Source organism: Athene cunicularia (genome assembly GCF_003259725.1).
Source record: "Athene cunicularia isolate RWA chromosome 7 unlocalized genomic scaffold, athCun1 chr7_part2, whole genome shotgun sequence".
Taxonomy (NCBI): Eukaryota; Metazoa; Chordata; class Aves; order Strigiformes; family Strigidae; genus Athene; species Athene cunicularia.
The window spans coordinates 2,912,814-2,938,842 of record NW_020799108.1 but is presented as its reverse complement, the minus strand read 5'-3'; the positions used below and the strand labels follow the sequence as shown (position 1 = coordinate 2,938,842).

General features: G+C 38.3%; 1 protein-coding gene across 3 annotated transcripts; it reads left to right on the top strand.

The window, feature by feature from the left end:
* Window positions 1-37: 37 nt before the first annotated feature.
* Window positions 38-25,893, top strand: GPR1 (G protein-coupled receptor 1). Of its 3 annotated transcripts, XM_026853258.1 has the most exons (3): window positions 9,525-9,647; window positions 12,795-12,942; window positions 24,317-25,893. In XM_026853258.1, the coding sequence occupies exon 3, from the start codon at window positions 24,332-24,334 to the stop codon at window positions 25,382-25,384; it is 1,053 nt and encodes a 350-aa protein (XP_026709059.1). In that variant the 5' UTR covers window positions 9,525-9,647; window positions 12,795-12,942; window positions 24,317-24,331; the 3' UTR covers window positions 25,385-25,893. The 3 variants fall into 3 exon arrangements, with proteins under 3 accessions (XP_026709063.1, XP_026709059.1, XP_026709062.1); XM_026853262.1 differs by lacking the exons at window positions 9,525-9,647; window positions 12,795-12,942 and adding an exon at window positions 38-206; XM_026853261.1 differs by lacking the exon at window positions 9,525-9,647 and having other exon boundaries at window positions 12,739-12,942.
* Window positions 25,894-26,029: the final 136 nt, after the last annotated feature.

Here is a 26,029-nt window from a genome sequence, read left to right as displayed (position 1 = left end):
CTACTCCCGCGCTTACCGCCCTCCTCGGCCCGCCGCCCCCCCTCGGCCCCGGCCCTTCTCTTCCCCCACAGCGGCGCTAACGCGGCTTCAGCGGAGCCCGAGAAACTTCGGGGTTCTCCGGCCTAGGCGCTGGAAACCTGCTCCAGCAAACTGAGGGGGTTTGTGTCGTTTCCTCAGCTCCCGTCGGGATTTTTCTCGTTTGGGAGGTAGCGTCTTCGATAACTTGTGGCAGTTGTTGAAATAAAACTTATTTTCTCCTTCTAAGCGCGGTATTTCATACACGTGAGAGCGGACTATGAGGTTTATATTTTTCATTTTCTGTCATTAACACCTTCCCTTTCATGGTGTGCCTTGTTTGGGTAGATTTTATTAGAAAGTGAAAGGTCTTCGTCTGAGTTTTTGATTGAGTTAATGCTAGATGTGCTTTTTCTCAGAAATGAGTTTAAGAATATGATTGTTCAGGTCCTCTTTTTTCAGTTGTAGGGTTTTTTTAGCGTTTATCCTGTAGGAAGCCAGATACTGTGTATTTCATGCTGAAGCAGCAGGAATTTTGATGTAATCTGAGCAGAGGCAAAGATAATCAACACCCTTATGTGTGGACAGGTGCAGATAAAGGCTTGGATTGTGCAACAGAGGGGGGGAAAAATCTTGAATGCACCATAATATGAAAAATACAAGCAGAGGCTGTTGTAAAAAGACACTGTTGTGTGATTATGAAACTTTAGCTTAGAAATGTCCACCCACACTGAACAAGTATTTGAACACGAATCACAAATGGCGGAACAGCAGGAGAAAGCTGTTCCTTAGGGGCGGACTACCTTACTTGCTGTTAAATTCTTTTGATATGTGCATAGATAGGAAACGTCATCTACCTGGAATTGTGCAGAGCTTTTGACACTGTCCCACACGACATCCATGTCTCTAAATTGGAGAGACATGGATTTGACGGATGGACCGCTCAATGGATAAGGACTTGGCTGGATGGTCACACTCAGAGTTGTGGTCAATGGCTCAGTGTCTGAGGGGAGAGCAGGGAGGAGTGATGTTCCTCGGAGTTTGGTACTGGGACCAGTGCTGTTTAACATCTTTGTTGGTGACATGAACTGTGGGATTGAGTGCACCCTTGACCAGTTTGCTGATGACCCCAAACTATGTGGTGCAGTTGACATGCAAAGTTATGGCCAGCAGGGCGAGGGAGGGGATTCTCCCCTCTATTCCACTCCAATGACATCCCCCCTGCTCCAGTGCTGTGCCCAGCTCTGGGACCCCCAACACAAAAAGGACATGCACCTGCTTGAGTGGGTCCAGAGGAGGCCACAAAGATGATGAGGGGGCTGGAGCACCTCCCCTGTGAGGACAGGCTGAGAGAGTTGGGGGTGTTCAGCCCAGAGAAGAGAAGGCTCCAGGGAGACCCTATAGCGGCCTTCCAGTGCTGAAAGGGGCTACAGGAGAGATGGGGAGGGACTCTGCATCAGGGAATGTAGGGATAGGATGAGGGATAACGGTTTTAAACTGAAAGAGGATAGATTTAGATTAGATGTAAGGAAGAAATTCTTCCCTGTGAGGGTGGTGAGGTCCTGGCACAGGTTTCCCAGAGCAGCTGTGGCTGCCCCCTCCCTGGCAGGGTTCAAGGCCAGGTTGGACGGGGCTGTGAGCAACCTGGGCTAGTGGAAGGTGCCCCTGCACATGGCAGGGGGGTGGGAACTAAGTGATCTCCACAGGTTACTTCTGACCTAAACCTTTCTATGATTCTATTCATGGTTTTATTGTCAAAAATAAGGACTTAATACAGAACTAAAGTTGCCTGGAGATATTTTGCTGACATATAATACAGAACTTGGCAAAACTGGAACTCATTAAAAAAAGGGAGGGGGGGGAAAGAATACATCTTTTTAGTTGTTTAGTTATGTATACATGTATAATGTTTCTGTCTTTGAAGGCTGACAGGTTCCCCTAATCATTCTACAGTCATTTTAGCTACATTTATTTTGTTGAAGATAACTGAATAAGATGATGGCTTAGTTGAGGCATCTTGGCAGACATATATGTGGGGGAGTCAATCACTTTTTTAACATGGAAAGGATTTTTGAATTCAGTGTTGGACAAATGAAAACCTGCTTCTAGGTGGAATCTTACAGGTAGGAGATTTGTAAGAGGTAGTCAAAATTTTACAGATGCAGTATTTCTGTGGAGAAGATTTATGTGCATGAAAGCTCAGGCACGTGCCCAAATTATTGCATGTCAGCACAGCTGCATTGATTAAACATGTGGAAACACACTTTGAAACATGTTATCTTAGGCTAAAACAGTTTACCTTTATGATGGTTTATAGCATGCTTAGTGTGTTACTGTGGCTCAGCTAACCCTTCATAACTTGTTGAAACAAAGTGAGCTTGATTACATAGCTGAGGTACTGACATTTCTTTTTCCAGAATGGCTCATGCAAAACAGAAGTCCATCTTAGCAGAGTCTGTCTATAGTGTCTGTCTTAGAATGCCATATAACTTGTCCTTGGAATGTTCCTGTAATATTATAATATTTAGTCTTTTTGACTGTCATTCAAAAATAGCAGAACTCAGGCTTGTGTTTCCAAGTACTTCTTGGCTTTCAACTCTTTGTGTATTTATGAACTTGAGGGTGCACCTTGATTCAAGCTCAGGTCAGTATTGAGAGAGATCCCTTTCCCTCGGTCTGCTCTTCACCCCTAGGAACCTACTCTTCATATATGTTCACAAACACTGAACAGGGCTAACAAGCTTCTTTACCCTTTTAAAAATTCTTCTCTCTCCTGGTCCAAGCATCAGACTTTTTTGTCTTTGCTGATATCTATACTCATGTATTCAATTTCCATCAACTGTTCCATGCACCTTTCACTACTTTGCTTTCTACTTCTGCTTTCATTTGCTCTGTTTTTCCACTTCCATTAGCCAAATGTATGTCAAGGTTATACCTATGAAAAACATTAAGAAAAAATTACAAAGGTGAACAACAGGTCTTTTCCTAAAAAAAGTCTCAGATTTCTTCCAACATTTAGGTTCAGACTGTAAAGAGAGAATGTGACAAAAGAACATCAAGGTTGGTAAAACTGGCAGGAAACTTGCTTAGATTTTTTGTTTGTTGCATATGTGCTTTGTACATTCTAATCTTAAAAGCCTAATTTATCCTTCAGTTATTGTTCTAGTAGAATTCTTCAAAGGATCTGAGCTAAGTGTTGACTGACTGACAGTAGTTGAGGGCTGGGGCTTGAGCCATGCAGAAAGTACTTTTGCCAAATGTCCACAAAGATATTTGTGGACAAAAGAATGGCTAGATCTAGCCTGGATTCTAACAAGCACTGCAACTTTCAAGTCTGTCTGAGTACATGTGTAGATTTTTAGAACACTTCACATTCTGTGTAAGCTTGGGAAAGTAGGATTTTTTTAACCTTATAGTAGAATGGATGTTTCATAATGCCTGGCACTACATTAAAACCTTTAATTACTAAGAAGTGTAAAATTATCTTAATGTAATTTTGTTGTCTTTCTCTGAATAATCCAATGATGGTCACTGTCCAATATGAGATACCAAACTAAATGGAGAAATGATCTGATCTTCTATGGTATTTCAGTTGTTTCCCTTTAGTATCAATTCAGTTATATTTAGTAATAATGATTTTCAAAGTAAAAGAAAATAATTCCTCATCTGTGTAAAAGGCAAAAATAATTTATTCTCAAAACAGAGCTTCTTATTTCCTTTGGTCTGCTTTACTTAGACTTTGCTTCGGTTGGCAGATTGCTATTACACATTTATTTTCTCTATAATAAGCATTTTTCTCATTTTGAAATTAAAAATATATGTTTTTTAAAAATAATAATGATCTTTTATTTCCTTTGGTATGGCACTGAAATTAATTGCAAGCCAAAAAGAAAAGCAATTTTTTTTTTTTTAAAGAGTCACATCTTACAAGAAGGCAAAATTATTATGGGCATTCTGCTCACTTCCTCATTAGCTACAACTGAGCTTTCTTTATTTCCTGTTGTAGTCAAGGTTTTGAAAATTTTATAAGATCTTTACCTGAGTTAAAAATAAAACCATCCTCAATATATGGAATATTAGTTTAACCCCCAAATTTAAAGGATAGTCTAAAGGTTATTCTTCCTATTTTTCATTCTCTTGCCAGAACTACCCTCTTAAGATTAAAAAATTGCAATTTAAATTACCATTTTAATTGCTCAATCATTTAAACTACCAAAAAAGCTTAACACTTGTGTTATAACTGAAACATGATTGGATAGTGACCAAGGAAGAAGTTTTAAATACCTTTTAAAACTGAGAGGGTTATAAAAAGTGTTTTTGAAATGTGTGGAACAAGAATTTTCTCCTAAAAATATTATTTTACTTTCATGTAATCACGTCTTTCCTTTTTAAAAGGTTACTTGAAGTACTTTGCAGTTTGAATCTTATTGAATACCTTATTATAAGCAAATCCTCCTTAAGTCTTTTTTTTTACTATTTTGAAGGCTATGCTATTGCTTTTATGGAATTACATATTCAGAGTTTGTGGTTTTTACACTTTTTTTTTTTTCCTTCACTAAAATTGCTCTCAATAATATATCTCTGTATACATGTACTTTGGAGAATACAGAGATTTTTATTATAATAGTGCTGAGCAAAATTCTGAGATACTCATGCTTCTCCCAGAGCATTTTTTAATTACTGTTACAGCTGTTGTTGCTGTTTGTTTGCTGGCAGGTCATCCAGCAGGAACAGCTGATGAGACAACTTTAAATGTGTCACTTTAAACAGCATGGCTACAAAATTTATCTAAATTCAGTGTTTTCAGAAAGTTTCTGCCTGATCTTCTTAGATTACATTTCAAATTCACACCCTAGCTTTGCTGCAATTGGTCTGAATCTGTCCCATAGCTTAAATTATCATGTTTCCAGGACTTTCTGTTCTAAAAGGAAAATACAAAGAAACTAAATCAACAGTTGAGAGGTTTGTATGCCATGGCTCTAAGCTTGCATGAAATTTTTCTTTGCTGGGCCAAGACTAACCAGTCTATACCTAAGACAACATAGAGAAAACATGGTCTCAGCATCCAGACGGCCAAGAGGACTGTACAGTAAAATTCTCTCTGGTTAAAGCAAAGGGGATACTAGTCTCTGGATCCTTTTCCCATTTGTAACCTGAAAGAGTATTGTGCTTTCAGAGAACACTTCTTTCATCATAAAATGCTGAATAGCTTACTGTTACATTCATATTCATTTCTGTTTTCTGTTAATGATGATTCAGTCAGTTCATCTCTCTGAAATAACTATGCCTGTTTTTTTAAGGAAGTGACACAAACAAAAGCACTAGGTCAGGAAGTAGGTTGGGGGTTGCCTTTAGGTGACTGCTATGAATTGCAGGATATTCTTTGACCTTCATGTTGTGCGTGGCATGTTTTTTAGCTTCAAAAAAACAGTCACTTAGAATTTCTCAATTCTACTTGCCATTGTTTCATATTCATTTTCAAAAATAACACCAATTCTAAAACTGTCTGATTTATATAGTCAGATTGACCCTTGAGAACTGACAACATTTTCAAGTATAATTGTTTATTACCAAATGACTTGGAAATATATGATAATTTCTGACAGGTATGTTCTGGTGAAAGTTATTTTCCCATGATGATTGGAGATATACAACCTGAGAGGATTAAACTATGAAGGGAACAGAAAGACCAATAGGTATTAACCACAGTCAAATAGCACAACTGAAATACACTTATACTTGGAACAGAATTATTCTCGTCTGCATGGCAAAACATTTTGATTAGCATGTTTTAAACTATCCTTCTTTTTATTGTTATAGATAAGGTAAAAAATGAATGTGTATTTTTTAATCAGATGCTAATATGAGAGTCTTGAAATATTTTAAATAAATATAGTGGATTACTATTTCTCCATTCTAGCCTACCTCATGTTCTGTCCTAGTAGGAACTCCAAGCCATTTTTTGCAAAGGTATATATTCATTCCCATTATTCAAGCAGAGAATAATGTATTTCTGATACAAAGAAGTAATTTTCTCAAAGCTTCCTGGAAGGTTATTAGTTCTGTTTTTCAAGAATTTTCAAGCTCCAAGAAGTCGAGAACCTGCCTTGGCCCTTTGGAATATGCTGAATTAATTGTTTATATTAATCAATTTCACTGGAACTGTTCTGGTTGGTGCAGATAAATGTAAGATGATCCTGAATGTAAAATACCTCAGCAGCTTCCTTGTCTGTAGTGTAATTTATAGGAATCAGGGAGTTCCAAATATATATTCTATTATGTTGAGTCACTGGATGTTCTGCAGTTAGTTTAAGGTGGGGTCAAAATGTATTCCCAAGGTAGTTAAGTAAGCACTGGCTGTTCTTAATCATGTTAAATTTTTTTAATGTTCCCACAATAAACCACATAAGATATTTTCTTACATCTGAGAGCAAGCAGACTCTCTACCTTACTTTACCCTGGGAATTACTTAAAGAAAGATTTCTTTATCCTATTCAGGAAAGGAGCAGAAAGTTAAACGAGAAGTTGTGGGTTTTTTTCCATGGACAAATTTAATTTTAGGCTAGGAATGCTGATAGGCAAAAACATCAGCCTTTGAAACAAACCTCTTTCACAGTTTGAAAATATAGATACTTTTTAATGGAAAAATTTGAAAAGAGGGGGGGAAAAAAGAACTTCTGAACAAAAAGTCTTTCATTTGATTTATTTGATATTTCTGGTTTGTACCCAAGCTACGTACAATTAGTGTAATTCCCCTTTGCCTAGTTTCCCATCTTGAGAAGTGGCTGTACCGTTCTCAACAAGCTCTCTTCTCTTTAAAAGACAGGAGCCTACCTGTCTGGAAAAGACAAGTAGCTACTTAAATAGCCTTTAGAGAAAAGGCTGCAATTCTAGTCTCTATATTAACATAAATTCCATCTTCAGATAGAATTCAATCTATGCTAAACCCTACATTGGGGGCACACAGTCTTCCTAAAAATAAAAGTTGCAAAGTAAGAATGATTTAAAATTAACATTTTTGTGTCTTGATACAGTTTAAGGAGTAGAACCAGAATGGACAAATAAATATTGGGAGTTTTAGCTGCCTGTCTGCTTAGACTGATTTCCTACGCTTCCTTCCCTGAGCCCACTGTCATTTTATTAGAGATAGTGCTAGTTTTGAGGTTTGCTTTCATTGAAGACAAGGAAAGAGCGAATACTGACTTTATAGACTGAGCCCTTAACTAACAAAGCATTTTTCAGAGCTTCTAATAGTTTGCCCATATCACAAGCCGCAGGTTTATTGGGATTTATCAGCTCCCATCTCATTAGAGAGGCTGAGGTCTGGGTAGGCTTTAGAAGCAAAGCTATGTTCTCTCCCCTGAGAGTGATCAGAGGAGAAGGCAAATACAGAGCAGTAGGCAAAAACTTGCATTGGTTCTCCCTGTCTTGCATTAATTTATATGGAAAAATAACTTAAATCCCTGTGGAGTCAACACTGCCTGGCACCTTTCACAAAATGTGTTTACATCCACTAAGCAGAAGAACAATCTGACAAATGTAGCTGACTATAAAAAGCAACTTTAAAAATACAAATATGTGCTGAAACCACTGACCACAGCTTCTCGGAACATCCATAGTTGATTGATTTGTATTTGATTTGCAGCAGCTTTGCACTGATGTCCAGGAACCATCCTCCATTGCAAGGAGCTACTGTCCAAGTCTTTGCATCTCCATAAATCCTAAGAAATGTCAATGGCTGGTCAGCGTTATAAAGAGTAAGCAGCAGACTCCACGATTCCACATCTGCATAGGTGTTTCTCTTAGGTAAGATCTTGAGTAGTCATGCTGCAAAGCAACAACCTTGCTTGATCACCCGTGTGTCCTGTATAGACACCCCGCCTATTACCATACATTTTCAAAATGAGGGAGCTGTGCCTAGTTTTGTATTGACCCTCAGGTTTGCTCTGTCTCCTTTTCAGGGGATTAGAACTCCTTTTCAATTCCCCTGTTTGCGGTTTATTAGTGTTTAAAACCAGGTCTGTCACCGTGAGCACAATAGCTGAGAGTGGCAGTCTAGCTGCAGAATAGTGAGGAACTGGAACTTGTAACTGTAGATCTGCTTGTTTTGTGCATTGTTATGCATTGTGACAGACTTCAACAATTTAACTGTGAATTGTTAATAGATGAATGCAGAACGTGAAACTTAAATACCTCTCGGGTCACTGAGTCATGTCCATTGTATGTAAGCCATAATATAATCCTTTTTGAATTGTGGATTTGGGGTTTTAATCAGAAGACCTATTACATAAAAGATGTATGACTGAATCACCAGAGTGGATACTTTAAATGGAAAATAAGATCTCAGTTCTTTGACAGAATACATAAATTCTAGCTTCCATTTTGAGAGCTCCTCTCCTAAAACTTCTCTAAGTCACTCTGTAGTTCCTGATAATGTATGTGAGGTGGAAAAATGCAAATTGATTAATCCCTATAGCAGTACTAAAGACTGTGAAATAAAGACATAGTTAAACAGCTATCGTTGGCGTAGCCTTACTTTTGTTTCTGTAATCTCTGTAGTTCTCTCTTGGATTACTTTTCAGAACACTGTCATTCCTTTGTATGGGAGGAGACAACACTGGCTAAATTAGAAAAATGCTGTTGTCAAGTTGGTTATTTAGCTATCCTTAGCACTCAGTGACATATCAGAAGGGTCATTGTTAAAAAAACCCAACAAAACTGAAAATTGCATGGCTTTCAAGTGTTATCCGAGTGGTAGGTATAATCTCTAATTTTATCGTCATATCAATAGAAAATTTGAATAGCTGTGGTCTGAAAGGTGTGTAGAAAATAATTCCTATTTTTTTTGTGGAAAATGAGAAAAAAATGCAGGTATAAAAGTAAATTGGGGGGGGGAGGCTATTTCTAATAGTATTTTTTCCAGGTATCATTCTTCATAAGAAAATGCATATTTATCTTTCATTTTCTTGTAAATTATTCTTCAATATTCATGATTTCATAGAATGTAACACCCTGCTGACTGTTTGCAGGAGTTACATGAAGTGCTGCCTTTAAAGATCCTGCTCCAACTTGTATGTGTGTGTATGTATGTGTGTGTATATATATATATATATATATATATATGTATGTACGTACACACATTCATTTATATGCTTATGTGTTTTGACCTGACTAAAGTAATAATCAAATGAAGGATTTTGCATTCTGCAGAATTATTGAATTTCTTCAACATATTATCCATTCAAATCTTCAGATTTCTAATATCAGTGTAGAAATAGGATGTGGACCTGCCTAAATGAGCCAAACCTCCCTTCACCAGGTGGTTTGGTTTAAAGGCGTTGCTGGAGAATTTTGTCATAGTTGCTGACTGTGGTATATAGTGGGCAGCTAAACCACAAGTAAACATTACAGTTTTACCAAAAGGATAGGCATGAATAGTCATTAGTTTCACAGGAAGGGAGGAAATTACCCTTTTCCTGATTGTCAGGTAGTTAAACTCTGTCTTTCCAGAGTGGATTTTAATCGATGAGGTGTTAATTCAAACAGTGAGGACAAAGGAGCAGTGAAAAGTTGTTTTGTTTTGGTTTTTTTTTTTAAATGAACAGAACTGTAAACAGCTGCATCCTCAAAAGGTAAGTAATTTTTTTTTTTCTTGTGGTGTTCGGTTTAAATTAACCCTGAGAAAAACTAAATATCTTTTGTTTGACCTAATTTGCAAATTCATAGTTAGTACAATCTAATTGAATTAGTGCACACTGAATTTAGTCTGGGGTGTTCGTTCGTGCTTAATCACTAGAGTTTATCTGCACATACTAATAGGCATCTTGATAAAATCCGGTGGTCCCAGCAGCGGGAAATATCAGAACTATGAGGTAATTTTTGGTAATCCAGGTAAATGAAAGCTACTTTGTTTATTGCATTGTAATTTGTCCTTTGGTTAATACTGGTAAAGTATTTCTGAAGGTTTTTTTTCCCCTGTATCTTTTTTCCATACATCCTCTGCCTTTGTTTCGTTTTATAGCGTTTAAAAAAGATACAGAGAATCTGAAGTGCTTTTAAAACGAGTTTGTTTTTCAATAGACCTAGTTTATTCACTGCTGGACAACCCAATATCTATTATTTGTATGAAAATACTCTCCTTTATTCTTTTTCCATCAGGTTTAAAGTAGTATTTCTCTACTCTGCAAGTCCTGCATGCACTTTATGTTCATGAATGCATGACCCTCTTCAGTATATCTCTGGCACGTTGCCATACATAATGTAGAGTAAAACCTCCAGAACTTCATTAATTTACCCTCTTGAAAAAGACCAAATGACATGGCAAAATAAAATGCAAATTCCAAATAGAAAAAGAAGACACAAAAGCAAACAAGGAACTTTTTTTTTTTTTAAATTTATTTTCTTCCAAGCATAGAACTTTCACAAAATTATCTGAAAAGATCACACTCATAAAATGAAGTCAATGGTTAGTAGGTTGCATGAGAGTGTATATTAAAAAGCCATGTAATTTGGGACTTGCCATTCCAGTTTGACTGTGTCTGAGCATAGAAGGAACTGAAACAAGGAAAGGTTTAGGGCCCAAGCTTACATTCTTCAGGGACTTAAGATTCCCACTGTGGTTAATTCTGTAGAAGAATAAAATGCTGTATTTAGCTCTAAACAGAAAACAAACAGAACAAAATCCTTTCAGATTAGATGCAACTTTGTCTGTAAAATTCTGTGCTCTTTTTTTTTCTCCCAGATATATTACATGTGCTGATTATACTGTGCAAATTGGATAATTGCTCATCAGAGCAAAAGTCCCTTTCAATTGAAAAGGAGCAAATGTAGGTAGGACAGATGGGTAGAAAAAAAATACTTTAAATGCAGTGATCTGCCGTTCTTGGGGGAAAAAAAAGTAATCTTGATTTTCTATGAAAACTTGCTTCTACAAAATGTCTTTGGGTCCTTATCAGTTGTGATTTCACCTTTGGTACAATGGTAGGAAGGGTGAGGAAAATTGTTGTGTGAGGTTTAATCGTCCCTTGGTTCTGAAGGATGAACCATCATCTCCGGTATGTGTTTGAGTAGTCCCAAACCTATTTTAGATTCTGGTAAAAGAAACAGTCCCTTAAGGATATTTTCTTACTACACCAAAACTGCTGGAATTCATTGCACTCTTCAGAACGCTCCCTTCAGCCAGAAGGTGAAGAGATTTTGGCAAATGTGTGACTGCTTGCTGAGGTCTTTTTTTCTTTTACTGTATATCGTGTGTGAGGGTTATCTACCCAGTAATTTCCTCTTTTGTCCTACCGAAATAGTACTAAGCAAGCCCTTGAATTAACTGCCTTATAATAACTGGATTTGGCAAAGTACCTACAGACACACAGACTCCTTTGCCATTACAAGCAAAAAAACTTTGGCAGATTTGCTGTTAAATGGTGCCTATATTTACCCTTCCCAATATTTAAAAAAGATGAGAACTACTATTAAAAGAGCTTTTATCGGTGAAGGTTCGCCAATCAGTTACCTAGAGAAAACAGGAAATCTTTAAAATGCAAGAAATAAACAAGTGAGGTGCCAAATCAGGAGGTCCTGGAGTCTTTCCATACTCTTCCCTCAGGGAACATGCCCTGTTCATCTCCCATGTCATATATTCACAGGGATCATGCCCCCCTGTCCTTGTGGTCCAGGGATTCTGCCCCATCATAGCATCATTTCCATCCTCCTTCCATTCATAGCTTTTCCTCATCATGTACAAGGTATCAGCATTTTAAGATATATTGGCAGAACAGGAAGAGTTGTCATGGAGGAAAGATGAAGCAGGGTAGTTTTGCTGGAAGGAGTTTTTGGTTCCTGTTGAGAGAACCTGTGATCTGTGCTTAAAACTGATAGCCTTGCTAACCAGATGATGAAATTTCTGTTTTGCTGCTTCTCACTAAGCATTCTGTGTTTTTGTTTGTATTTTTTTATTTATGATTTTCACTGGAATCTAGAGTTGATATCTGGAAAATTTAGAATTGACTAGATTCAATAAGTGTTGAACCTTTTATATATTTTGCATTAATGACAGAGTACCACTGTTAGATTATTGCTTCCACTAGAATATTTGATTTTTGGTAAGGGTATAGACTGACAGTTGCTCAGTGGATTTAAAATGGTATGATGAGATCAGTACCATCAGTCAGGTGAAGCTATGGCATGTAGATACTAGTGGAATAATATTTCTGTTTAACTGACTGAGAAACTAAGTGACATGGAGATCATGGGGGCTGGCAAACAACTGGGAATCGAGCCAAGTGTCCTAAAACCCAGTTCAAATTTCTGAACAGTGTTGCATGGATTGACAAACAGACGCACTAGCTGGTGATGTTTTGAGGAGCTCACTTCTCTCTTACACAGGAAGGGGAGATTAATCTACTAATCAAAAATACAAAATGAATGTATGTCACAGGACAATTACAAAATGATGCCTTCAGTGTGACTTTTTAAGCATCTTTCTGCTCATTCAACATTATATTCTATAAACCAGAGTGCTTACAAAGAAATACTGTTCAACTTCTCTGCATAACAAAAAGCAGCCTACAACTGTAAGGTCTCTTTCCATTCATCAGTCACCACATCTGTTGCTTGCTTGGACACTGACCAAAATCATGCATTCACATGTCTAACATTTATTTTTGGTAAAATACTGGGATTATACGGAAAGGCAACATTTCAAAACTGGGTCTAGAAAACCAAGGGAAGTTGGAAACAACTTCCTCAGCTGAAAACAAACACAGCGTTATATCATTCTGCAGCTTTATTAGCAGGAAGGCAGTAGCCAAGTGAAGCAGCTGGAATCACACTGAAGTCACTCTGAACTCTGCAGATCACTTCATTCTTCCTTCTGCTACAGAGATCACGTCCCTGATTTACAGTGTGTTTCATTCTTAAGAACTAAACGAGGTAGGTCAATCTCTCTGTTATATTTTAAATCTTTCTCTACCTTCTAAATAACGTGTTTCTACAGCTACAATACTTGCAGGCAAATCCCGGCTGGCTAAAAAATCCTCTTGGAAGAAATAATGTGATACTCATTTATTTCAGACATTATTTTGAACCACCCCTGCAGCAAGAAAAGATATGAAAGTTTGTGTGAATTTAATTTTTAATGACTTTTCAATGTGTTTATACACGCTATAAGGAGTCTTTTGTCATGGCAGAGAATGCTAAGTGACCTTGACTTAAGTATCTCTCTCCCCTATCACCCCCACCTCCCCTTGTGTGTTAGTTTTAAATTTTTTTATTTGCTTAGGGATGGTATATCTCCTACAGCTACAGCAATTCCCATTATTATTATATATAAGTGCATCGGTTCTGATCAGAACAGATTCTAGATCAGAAACTGGAAATCATTTCAATTTAAGTAGCAGATTACCAAAATAATTCTGAAGAATTACAGTCATGAAGAATTTAGAAAGGCTTTTATGATCTGAGCTGGAAGGTGTATGTGTTTTCCCTAACCATCCTGGAATAAGGTAGGGTGTAGATCTAGCTGTTATTAGCACATGTAACCATGTTTCCTAGGAAGTGACAAGAAGATTTGAAGCCTTATATACTACTGCACAGTGAGACAGGGCCGGATTCCACTTTTATTCAGACTTTGTGATAACCATGTCATTGCTGCCTATAGCCTTTCTAAATGTGATCTTGCAAAGCTAAACGATATCCCAGACCTGGCTTTGTAGATTTACAGAAGATGTATAGATTGTCTATGAATTAAAACACATTTGCTTTCTGGCTGAATAAAATTGTATTACTTAATCATTTTAGGTGTTCATTAATTCATAGCTAAGGAGAAGAGAGTGAGTGAGGGTATGTCAGAAACTGATTCAGGATTAACTTGTTTATGACAGTTTATTTTATATTACTGTTCTGCCTCAGCTGAACTAGGAAATGCAAATATTTTGATAACCCAGTTTAGTGTTGCTTCAGATCACTAGAGCTTCTGCCCAAATTTAAAATATTATCAGCCACTTGTGCCAGGCAGACAGGGTAAGAAGGTCCTACCAAATTTATTTAATCCTAGGGATTATGAGTGATATTAAAGTCCACTTTTATTGCGTTTATAATCTCTTTGAGTGTGGTATAGTGGAAGTTATTTGACTCTGGAGAATGAATTTATGTTTTAGATTCTCTAATTGTCTTTGTGGAAAGGGGTCATAAGTCAGAGGAAGTCTATATAAGGTTTCCTAGGCAGGACCCAACTACAGATTTTTGCAGTACCAGTGGTGGCAGAGGAAAACTGTTGATGACAGTAATGCAATTGATATGTACTATACATTATAAATTCTTCCTTTTCATTTTAAGACTTTCTTTCTCTGCTGACAACTTAATGAGCAACTTCTGAAATGTTACATTTGTGTTTATTTCTGATGGAGTAATTCAAGAGGAGAATTTATATCTCTGTTTCCTAATGAAGCCACTTGTCTTAAATAATTTTTTTCTCCTTATGGTTTTTTGAAAGCCACTTGAAGTTTGTGATCTGTTCTTGGATATTAATTTTTTATTAACAACTCTGCTATTCCAATTACTAAGCAGTTAGTTTTGCAGAGGATTGTAGTCAGTTGAATGGTCTTGTTATTTGCTTATTTATTCATTTTGTCTTATGGAATGTGCCAACAGTTCAGCTGTCTCTTAGTGTGGTGACTGGTTGTCTGGCTAATTTTCATTCATTATTTCTGATAATGGTTTGATTTGTGTTCATTCAGTCTGAAGCTAGCAGTTTCATAACAGTGCAGGGCTCTGTTGTTGCTGGCTTTGCGAAAGAGAGCTGAGTGGGAGGAATGGTTTCCCATGGCCTGTTACCAGAAGAAGGGATTGCTGTGACTGGGGTCCAAGAGACTTTTGGTTTTAGAAGGGAAGATGCCATCATGCACAGATCAACTCTCCCACGCTTGCTACTACTTTTACAGTGTGCTTGAGGCTCCTGAGACAAAAAGACAAATTATGTGTCCTCAGAAGAAGCAATATAGTACTTCCAGGAGAGCCCAGCTAGTTTTGTACTGTTTGTATCTTCAATATGTTCTAGAGGTTGAGGGCCTGAAAATAGAACAAAAAGCCCTGTGCCCATGGCTGCTCTTTTTCAGAGAGATTTTTTGCTGGCTTGTTGCAGCTCTCTTTTATGGCTGTCCCACCATTTTCCTGCATGCCAATTCTTTAGATGAACTGAGCAGACCTGCTGCAGGTCATTAGCGGGCTAGGGGAAACTAACAAAGCCCATTGCTAACACTCAGGTTCTTTGCAAGGGTTATCTGCAAAGGCTGACACTCTTAAATCTCCAGTCCTTGCCAGGGGCATTAGCTAGCAGAGAGTTTGCAGCCTTCTCCTACTTCTCTTCCCCACCCCAGGCTCTCCTGTCCCTTTTTAACACTTCTCAAAGGATGTATTTCAAGAATCACAAGGCGTGAGTATGGAGAACCAGCACCCTTTCCCTCTATCCACAGAAGATATTTGCCTCTTCATTCTTTTGATAAGGTCTGAATTCTGCCTTCAACTCCACCTTTGAATCTACTGTTTGGCTTTGGATAAGATACTTTTGTTTCTTTCCTTACTCTTCTTGTGTCTGTTTGTTCTGTTTAATTATAAACAAGGAAGGAATTGTCTCTCATTATGTGCTTACAGTGCCTAGATCCAGTGAGGCTTTGATCTCAAGGGTAAGGCCTTTGGGTACTTTCCCAACATAAAATACTTGCTTCTTTCAGCAAGCGTGAGCCTGGCACAGAAGTTTTACTCTCTTCTGAAGCCTTATGAGAGAAAGTGGTGAGTAGTAAGTCCTGTACTGTCCGTGTAATATAACTTTCTATGCTCCCATTTCTACTTTCTCATGATCCTCTTTTAAAAAGCTCAGCCCCAGATCATTTTAATGAGATGTTTTGGAAATGTTAAGAACCATTGTCCATTTAAGAAAACGGAATAACCGTGTTGCAAATGTCCTAAACTCTTAACTGAGGGTATTGTACCATACCTGGTGGAGTCAAGTGAGAAGTGATTTGCAAAGGTAATATGGGAAGCCTGTAAAACCAGTATTTCCAAGCTCCTAATTTAACACCTTAATCATAGGTGCCATCTATTCCTTTCAGTGCTAGGGAGTGTTCCCAGTGCCATACTAGGGAGATAGATAAATATTCAGGTCTCCTCAAATTGTATTAACAATATGAATTTTTCAGTTTTGCAGGAATACAGGCAGTGCTTATTTTAGACTTGATCTTAAAGTAAATAAAAGTTAGCTTTGTATGAGTATATTAGAGTAACACTGATACAGAAGTAGATACCCTTAATCTACTGCACACAGTGATCCTAGTAGCTGTGAGGACAAAATAAAGTATGCTGCCTTATCAGCTGGAATGTTTTTGTTATATACTAGCCAATCAGAAGTGGGTGTTCTGATATACCCATGCAAGAGTATGTGTCAAGAGTAATATAACCGTAGCAATATTATAATCATGCTAGAAGAAACTGCTGATACGGATTTAATGAGCAGTAGAATAAATTGAGAAGAAGAGAGATCAATTTAGAAGGCAGTACATAACCAAGCATACTGTTAGAAGTGGCCAGGAAGTTAATATCTGAAGTAGATTAGGATATAAGAAGGCATATTTGATGAACGAGTTGTGCTGCTAATTTTCTCTGGGGTTAGTTCTTAACTCTTCTTGTTAAAAAGACTGTAAGTATAACAGACTGTAAGCTATTTGTTCTCTGTTATTGCATAGAAATTTTGTGTCTTGCTGGAGAGGGTTATTTTATTTTTTTCCATAATGACCTGTTGTTATCCTGCAGTAACTTTAGAATGGCTGTTGTATAACATATGTTTAATTGGTCTTAATCAGTCTGCTGAGACAACAGTTGCTACTTGCTACAGCATTCACTCTTTATTCTCTGCTCTCACATTGCTTCTTCCTGCTAGGAGGGAGTTGTGGTTAAAGCATGTGTTTGCTGAAGGAATACAACCATTTAAAAAACATGCTCAGAGCTGCATGATCATGTAATGATCAGATGAACGCTAGTCAAAATCTTCTTTCATGACAAAAACATGAAACAGTTGCAAAGTAAAAATTCCAAATAATTATTGCATTAAAAACATAAAAACATAAAATGCTTCTTTAGAAATACAAGCGTTCATTATCTTATCAATCCAGTCACTGTGAAGCTGAGGCATTTAAATTGGTATCTCCATTACTCTTAAGTTTGTAGTTATTATGGTGGCTTATAGCTGGCATTTACAGAGGAATAGAAAACATGGGAAACTTCACAGGAACTTCATTAGTGTGCACATCTTGCATGCTGAGGACAGCCGGTATAACATACAGTGTACCTGCTGGGCTTTCTCATCTGAGAGGTGTGCTTAAGGGCTTTGAGGTAGGTCCAGGGCCTGAAGAGACAGATTAACGTATGTGACAAGCCAGCGGTGTAGATCCAGGTTCCTTATCACTTCAGTGTAGGGAGAACAGACCAGGATCTGCAAGGGCTGCCCAGATGGGTGCTGGCTCCCTCCAATACAGTGGGCATGGCAGCACAGGGGAGAGCTTCTCTTCAGGAAGGGGAAGGTCTCGCAGGGGTGAAGCTGTGGATTCTCTGCTCCGTCATGAGTGAGAGGACAGTGTTATGTTTAAGAAAGGTGGATAGGACTGTGGTTGAACCACTAGGCAGGGACTCTAGGTTTAGCACCTGGTTTAATCAGAGACTTCCTGTAAGTCATTCTCAGCCTTCCTGTCTGTAAACCAGACCCATGATACTTCTCACTTGAACCCACTTTCACTAAAAGTTATGAATACTGGGGTTTTATGACTGGTTATGTCAATACTTCAGCAGTGCTGACACATATAATATAAGACCATATTTTAAATCTCAAGTGATGCTGTTGACCTAAACTTTTTTTACCTACTTGTAAGAATGCTTAGTTTTGGGGGGGGGTTGTGTTGGGTTTTTTGTTTGTTTGTTTGTTTTGGGGTTTTTTTGTTTGTTTGTTTTGTTTGTTTTTTGGGTTGTTTTTTTTTTTTCCTCAGAATGGGGCCACTTTAAGTTTCACAGACATCATCTGTCATTTTGTTGACTGTGATGTAATACCTTTGTGGTTACATGATAGACTTGCAGTTGTAACAACAACTCCTTATGTTCAAAAGGATTAAAAAAGATATCTCTACTTTTAGTTTTATTAATGGAAGGGAATAAGAGCAGTAGCAAGCACTAACAACCACAGTAACCAAGTGCCCCCCTTCCCCTGTGCATATCCCGAGAACATCTGGGTTTCTTTGTCTTCTTTGGGGACGGAATTCTTGGTGCCTTGCAATCAGTATAAAACTAAATAATTTCTGATGATCTGCAGTTGCTGGCTGCAGACATTTATGAGTTACCGATTGTGGAAATGGCACACTGCTCAATTGCAGCAGTTGTCTGGATGATTTGTTATATTCAGGCCAGAATTACTGTAGATACTTTTCCTTTTACAGCAGCATTATTTGGATGTCAAGTTGGGGTTTCTATTTCTGTGGCAGCAAAAGTGCTGGTCTGAAATCATTGCTTTACCAGTATTAACTGAGTCTGGTCTATAGGATTTGTTAATCCTGCTGTAATGTTCACTTTTTAAAAAAATATTATCTGGTCAAATGACTTCAATACCACAGATGAAGTGGTGTGTTATGACTAATGGGGTCATGTTTGGCCTTGCTCAAAGTTGTTTGGGGCATAAATTTTAGGAGAAGTCTAGCTAGTACATTCCACATACATTTCTAACACTGCTTCACTGAAGAGATATAATGGAGAATGATGGTTATTTGCATTCTTGTCTTGCCTGCTAGAACAAATACATTTATATCATGTCTTTAAAAGGTTTGCAGTCACATATCGTATCTGTTATGACCCACTCTAGTTGTTGAATTCAGGGTGACTTACAAGGTCATTTTGTTATCATATGTCTAATGACCATTAAAATGATAGTCAAGAGCCTTTGTGTATGTCTGTGAAAGAGAAAACACTCACAAGCCCTGATACTGCTTTTGTGTATACTAGCTTAAAATGCTCATTTCCTGGTAGCTTTGTTTGCAGGGCCAGCTTTAGGCTTAAATTATAGCATAGCTATGTTTTAATTTTGTAGTATGGGTGTATCAGGCACTTCCTGCTATAGGAATGTTTCTATATGGACACAAGTGGTCATCTTGGCTTTGCTCTTTTGAGGAAAAAATATGAGTCTATGACAGTTCATAATCTCATCAGTATTTCTTGTGAGTTTTAAAATCTTTTCTTACGTCTTTGTAAAATACTTGCCAGAGGTATGTATCTAACAAACTTGCCTAACCTTCAGTGTTTCGAGCTTTACAGATAAACTATGGGGTGAATTTCATGTTTATGTTTTTAAAGCTAGATAAATTAAAAGTTTAGCACCTTAAAAGTTCAAACAAATTTTTTTTAAGGCTCTCAGATGAATTCCATATCCAGGCAAATTTGCTGAGACACAGTATGACAAACAGTTTAGGTGACCTTTTGGGAAACTAATTTTTCTCCAACATTTGAGTCTTGCAAATGACAAAACTTGAAGTGAATCAATCAAAGAAGCTTTCCTTTAGCCATCAACCATACACGTGGAATGTGATATGCTCAGAATTATTCATAAAGATGTTAAAAGGAAGGCTGGTGTAATATATTCCCTCTATGAATTTAACTGTTGAGACAGCCAACTCCGCAAACCATGATTTTCCTATTAAGTCAGGACCCACTGTTGTGACCTCTGAGATCAATTTAGCTGGCCAGATGCTCTGAGCACTGTTTATCACACTGAACAAATAAATTTTGGGACTACCACTCAAATATTTGTGTTAACTTTTAACTAACATAGACAATGAATAAGCTCTTCCCTTGGACCTCTCTGTAAATTTCAAAAGTAATGAGGACCAAAGGTGAGGGAGAGGTTGTGTGGGCTGTAGCCCAAACACATGGCATAAACTACCAGTGTAATTAAGTGGTGCCCTAACTTGCATGGTGCCCAGAGAACTTTGAACCCCCAGGAAGACTTTGCATCAAATGAAATGAGTGGAAATTGCAACCGTTTTGTTTGTTTTCTTCTATTTTAGACTGAAAACCCAATGTAATTTAATTCCAAAGCCATTCCACTGACCTCAGGGCTGAGGTGTGGAGAGGTCAAATGACTTCCCCTGGTCAAACAGGATGCATGTGGCATAACCATGAATAGTGTCCAAAGTAGTGGTCCCATGTCATAACCATAAGGTCATTCTTAGTGTGTCAAAAGCTGTTCTGTTTGAAGCAGATCCAATTTTTTGTCCAAGTTGCCATTATGACTCAACTTTATGAAACACTGTAACGGTGACAGAGAAGACGAACTCTAGGTACTTGTAGTAAAAAGCTATGAATGGGTCAGTTGAAATCTGATTCTGTGGTTCCCTGCTGAAATTCAGAGAGACTGTTCATGTAGCACATGATGAAGTCTTTTCTCGGTAGTTCTGTGGCTTTGTATTTTAGAAATATTTCCTAACGATCTGTATTTCTTGGTAATTCTGTTTTCTGTCCCAGGATCTAAAAGGTACTAGCACCAAGTGCCAGCCTGTGATATTCCTATGAAGTCATTTAGTAAATAACTTCTGTTTTAGAGAATGGGACAGGAAATTAAATTTCCCGGTCAAATGTTCTGAAACCTATTCTTAAAATTAAGCAACTATATTCATAATCAGGCAGCTGAATCAAGGAGGCTCAGTTTTCAGAGCTGCTTGTGACCTCAGCAAACAGAAACAGACTCCAGTCAAACAACTGCTGAGCATACACTTTACACAGGCAGTTTGCTATTTAAAAAAAAAAAAAAAAAAAAAAAAAAAATTCATCTATATGCAATAGAACACTGTTCTGTAACCTGTGGCTGCCCCCAAGTCCTATTGCCAGGCCCTTGACCACACTTTCCTGTTTATTGAAAAATACTTTCCTGGCTCTGGCTCCTTTTTGCAACCCTGGACCAGCAAGGACTGAGCCAATGAACTGCACCAAACCTCCCTTACCCTTTCTAGCAGGTGGCCTGAAAGCCAAGTGGAAACTGCTGGCAAAAAGTTTTGTTTTCTCTACTGAGTCTCAGTTCACAGACAGGTTCACGAGAGTCTGTCCAGCCTGGAAATCAGGCCATTTGTCAAAGATCATACAGGAAATCAGTGACAGAATAAGGACTAGAAATAGATTTCCTCACTTTCAAGACCTAGACTTGAACTGCAAGAGTGTTCTGACTCTGAAAGATTATTAACAAATAAAAATCAAACCCCCAGGTATTTGAAACTATGTGTGTTTCAGGAACACAAAGAAACATCCTTGCTGAATGATGGTTAACAGTTATCCCAGGAGAAAAAAATCTGGGTCCTTACTGATGTAAACCAGCATAGCCCCACTGACAGTCCCCCACTGTTTATCTTTTTCAGGGCAGGGCTTAACACCACAAGTCCTGTTATGCTTCATGTATATGGATGTCAGAGGTAAAAGTTTCTGGGTTTTGCAAATGTAATTGTCAGTCTTTGCTGAGTCCTAGCCACAGAGCCCAGTTTCAGTATCTGTGCACTGGGAGCAATGGTAAGCAATGTTCCTCCTGCTTTTTGCCCCCACTGCTAAAGAGTTACTGCAAGAACTCTGCATTGGAAGTCTAGGAGTTAGAGATAAGGAAAAATACAAGTTTGGAAAAATTACTGCATTCTGAAGGTGTGCTCTTTCAATGGAGGAGTCTTAAACTATAGGAGGCTTGGTAAATACTTGGTATTTATTCAGGTATGTTTTCTTTCTCCTGCTATACATCATCTTTGAAATTCTAAATATAGAATTAATATTGTTGGGCAGTAGGCAAATGTTTGTTATTGTCATTATGGTTTTTTCCACACCATTAGGGAGAAAAAAAGGTTTTGAAGGAAATGTTTGAATCTACATATTGTTGTGTTGTGCTAGCTCTTGAGAAACCTAAAAGCAAAATTGATTAATGACTGGAATACAGGGTATTAATCAGCAAGAGTCTGAAACCCTGGATTTGTTTAATTGCATAAATTTAATTTGAAGTTATAGTTCTGTATATAGGCAAAGACCCTTAAAAATCCAATTATTAACCTGACTGTCCTCTGAAACTATCTAAATGCAGTGTTGTTCCAGATGTTAGTGGTACAGCTCCTTGTTTATACTATTTCTCAGCAGCTGTTAAGCTCTTTGAAAAAATGACTCAGATGGGTGGTACTGGTATTTGATGCAGAATCTAACCCCAGTGGGCATGTAATTACATAAATGCAGCCCAATAAGAATAATTTTATCAGGACAGTAAACCAAATAACATTCTTTCAGCCTGATGTAAATTTTAAAAGGGCAAATGTTATCGTGGTCTCTTGACAGAACAGGCTGTATTGAATCACGGAATGGCTTCGGTTGGAAGGGACCTTTAAAGATCATCCAGTTCCAACCCCCTGCCCTGGGCAGGGACACCTTCCACTTGCCCAGGTTGCTCACAGCCCCGTCCAACCTGGCCTTGAACCCTGCCAGGGAGGGGGCAGCCACAGCTGCTCTGGGCAGCCTGTGCCAGGGCCTCACCACCCTCACAGGGAAGAATTTCTTCCCTTCATCTATTTTAAATCGATCCTCTTTCAGTTTAAAACCATTATCCCTCATCTGATCACTATAACTCTTATTACATATTTTTTAAAATCAAGAGATACACAATTACATAACTTTTTTTTTTTTCCTTCCCCCTTTGCCTAGCCATCTACAAATAAGAAATCAAATCCTGCTAATGTGTGTGCACATGCATAGCTTCACTTAGTGATTAATCCTTTCAAAATAAGTGAACTACTTTTTTGGAGGATAGGTATATACAAGCTTGCAGATGTGGTTCTGCAGGCAGCATACTCTGGAGACCCTGCTCCTGTTGTCCTTAGCATGCTAAAATTAGTGGAATTACAGGAATGCAGGGCTGGATTCCAAAAGCAAGGCTGAATTTTGGTTTCTGAATGGAGCTAGCACTCAGAAATGTGCCGGTGAGCTCATCCATAGTACAGCTAATGGGCTGGTCATATCATGCTCTAGGGGACAGGTTTTAAGTGCAGCTGAGTCCAGGCAGACAATATAGCTTTAAGTGATAGCAGAATTTTGCAGAATATTTGTTTTGACTATGGCACATACTTCTGTCAGACTGTGGCCATCTGTGCTGTGCTGCAGCTTTGTCTGTATTGTGGAACGAACACATAACTTCTAAGTGTTTTCTCCTGTTCAACCTCTGTTTGCTATCTGGTTTCCTATTCAATTATTTTTTTCTGGGTTTTTCTTCTGGTTTATATTTTCCTTTCCCTCCCCTTGTCTCCCTCCCACACTCTTCCTTTGGAGTTTTAGAAGAAAATTCCTATGTGAAAAATCATGTTGTACTTGTAAGTTCCAGAAGCTTTTGCAACAGAAGAAAACTGAGACTGCCGTTGTGTCTTAAAAAAAGAAAAAAAAAAAAAGGGACATTTATTTTAATCTATAGCTCTTACAGTGTGTCTTATTCTCCTGGAAAGCTTCATTTTCTTTCCTCCATTACCTGTTTCTCAGCTCACTAGTGGAAAAGAATACCACAAATGTAGGTATCGTCCCTGAAATACATTCTGTACGTTTTTTTCTCTATGTCCTTTGCTGCATTAAGGAAATCTAATCCACTGAATGTATCTGAAAATCAACATTCCTTGATACAAAGATAGATACATGGTAGAGAGAAATAAACCTGTGAACTTTCCATTGCTGGAGCAATCACCGTCTATGATTTTGTTAACTATGATTTGAGGGGAGTGTGTGGTGTGGTAATTTTATAAAAAAAGGCTTCCTGGCATTTTGACTGTACTTTTTTGCCTACATAAATGCCTGGTGCTTCTCTGATTTCTGACAGATATAATCCATAAAACTTGTTTCAAATACAAAGAGAGGAGTAAAATATGAAACCCCCACTAGAAAATAATAGAAAAATCACAACTTCAGTAAAACTTCTCGTCTGGTCTCCCAGAAATTTATCAGTGATACTGTGCTCAGTGCTCTCTGTTAAGAGGTAAAGGCAAGGAAAACAGTTCCTGTAGATTTCAAGTGTTGTCTTGGTTTGAGCATTTCTTCAAATGCCTGTGACCAAATTACTCCACAAGCTTTGTGCTAGCAACTGGCAGCTAAAAAGTGATAGATATGTGAAGCTAAGTCAATATTTTGGGCTTTTTTTATTACCAATAACTTAAAGAAATTGCAGGTTTCTATTTGCAGTGCAGTAAAACATTTCTCCTTTGACTGTTCCATTTCTTTTCTTCCCCAGAAACAACTGTGAGACATGACATTTGAAGATTTTGAGAACTACTCTTATTTCTACGACCTGTCTGAGGAAGATGAATCACCCCAGTCCTCCCTCAGCATTGCCCATATGATTTCCCTCTCCTTTTACAGTGTGGCATTTCTGCTGGGAGTGCCAGGTAATGCCATTGTCATCTGGTTTATGGGCTTTAAGTGGGATAAATCTGTTTCTACCCTCTGGTTTCTCAATCTGGCCATTGCAGATTTCATTTTTGTTCTCTTCCTGCCCTTCTATATCACATACGTGGCAATGGGCTTCCACTGGCCTTTTGGGAAGTGGCTCTGCAAAATGAACTCATTCATTGCACTACTTAATATGTTTGCCAGTGTTTTCTTCTTGACGTTCATCAGCCTTGACCGCTACATCCGCCTAGTCCACCCAGTCTTTTCCTACAAGTATCGGACTGTAAGGAACACCCTCATTCTTAGTGGGATCATTTGGATGTCAGCTGCAATTATTGGTGGCCCTGCCTTATACTTTAGAGACACAGCTACAGTTCTCGACAATGTCACCATTTGCTACAACAACTTCCACGTTCATGACAGAGAACTTATTTTGCTGACACATCACATTCTCATTTGGGTGAGGCTTGCATTCGGTTACCTCTTTCCTCTAGTGACCATGGTCATTTGCTACTCCTTGCTGATTGTCAAAGTGAAGAGAAGAACTGTATTGACTTCCAGCAGGCTATTCTGGACCATCATTGCTGTAGTTGTAGCTTTTTTTGTTTGCTGGACACCGTACCACATATTCAGCATTGTGGAGCTGTCTGCTCACCATGATGAAAACTTGCATGACTTACTGCAGGATGGCATTCCCCTCTCCACTGGCCTTGGTTTCATCAACAGTTGCCTCAATCCAATCCTCTATGTTCTGATTAGCAAAAAGTTCCAGGCCCAGGTCAAGACAACAGTCTCTGAGGTGCTAAAATTGGCACTGTGGGAGGTGAGCCGCTCAGGAACTGTCAGCGAGCAGCTGTGGAGCTCGGACAACACCCATGCACCTGTGCACTATTGTGAAACTGCTCAGTGACTGCTTTTGCCACCAGCCCTCTCAAAACAGCTGACAGGAGACTTGGAGGTGTTCTTGACTTCACATCTGCCAGTCAGATGTGCATCCTTGCATATACAGTTTTATGTAAACAGCTGGCTTAATTGCACTTGCTGCTTTCCTTGAAAGGCGTTTAAAGGACACATCATTGGGTGTGGTGTACTTGCAGTGCACACACAGCCTGAACTGAAAGTTGTCAGCATAAGTGGAATTGCTCTAACTGGGCTTTTGATCAGGAATGTTGTTGTAATCCTGTTGTTTTGTTGTGGTTCCATACCTCACTGATATCAAAAGAGCACATAATAAAAATACTCTGATGAAGGCATTCTCATCCAAGAGGTCACAGCCATACATCAGTGAGTCATGAGTCTCATGACTGTCTAGTATTGCATTAAGTAGGAATCAGCTGGCTACATCCCACCTAAGTGAAGGTATTGGTGGTTCCACTCTGCAGATGGAAAAGAATCCTAAAACAGAGAACACTGAATTGCTGCCTGCTCTTGTAAAAAAAAAAAAAAAAAAAAAAAAAAAAAAAATGGGAGATGTTTTCTGGTCAGTTACTCTTGTGCTTTTAGCACCAGTTGGGTGCAAAATACTGAGCAGATGTTTCATAGAGGTATCAGGCTC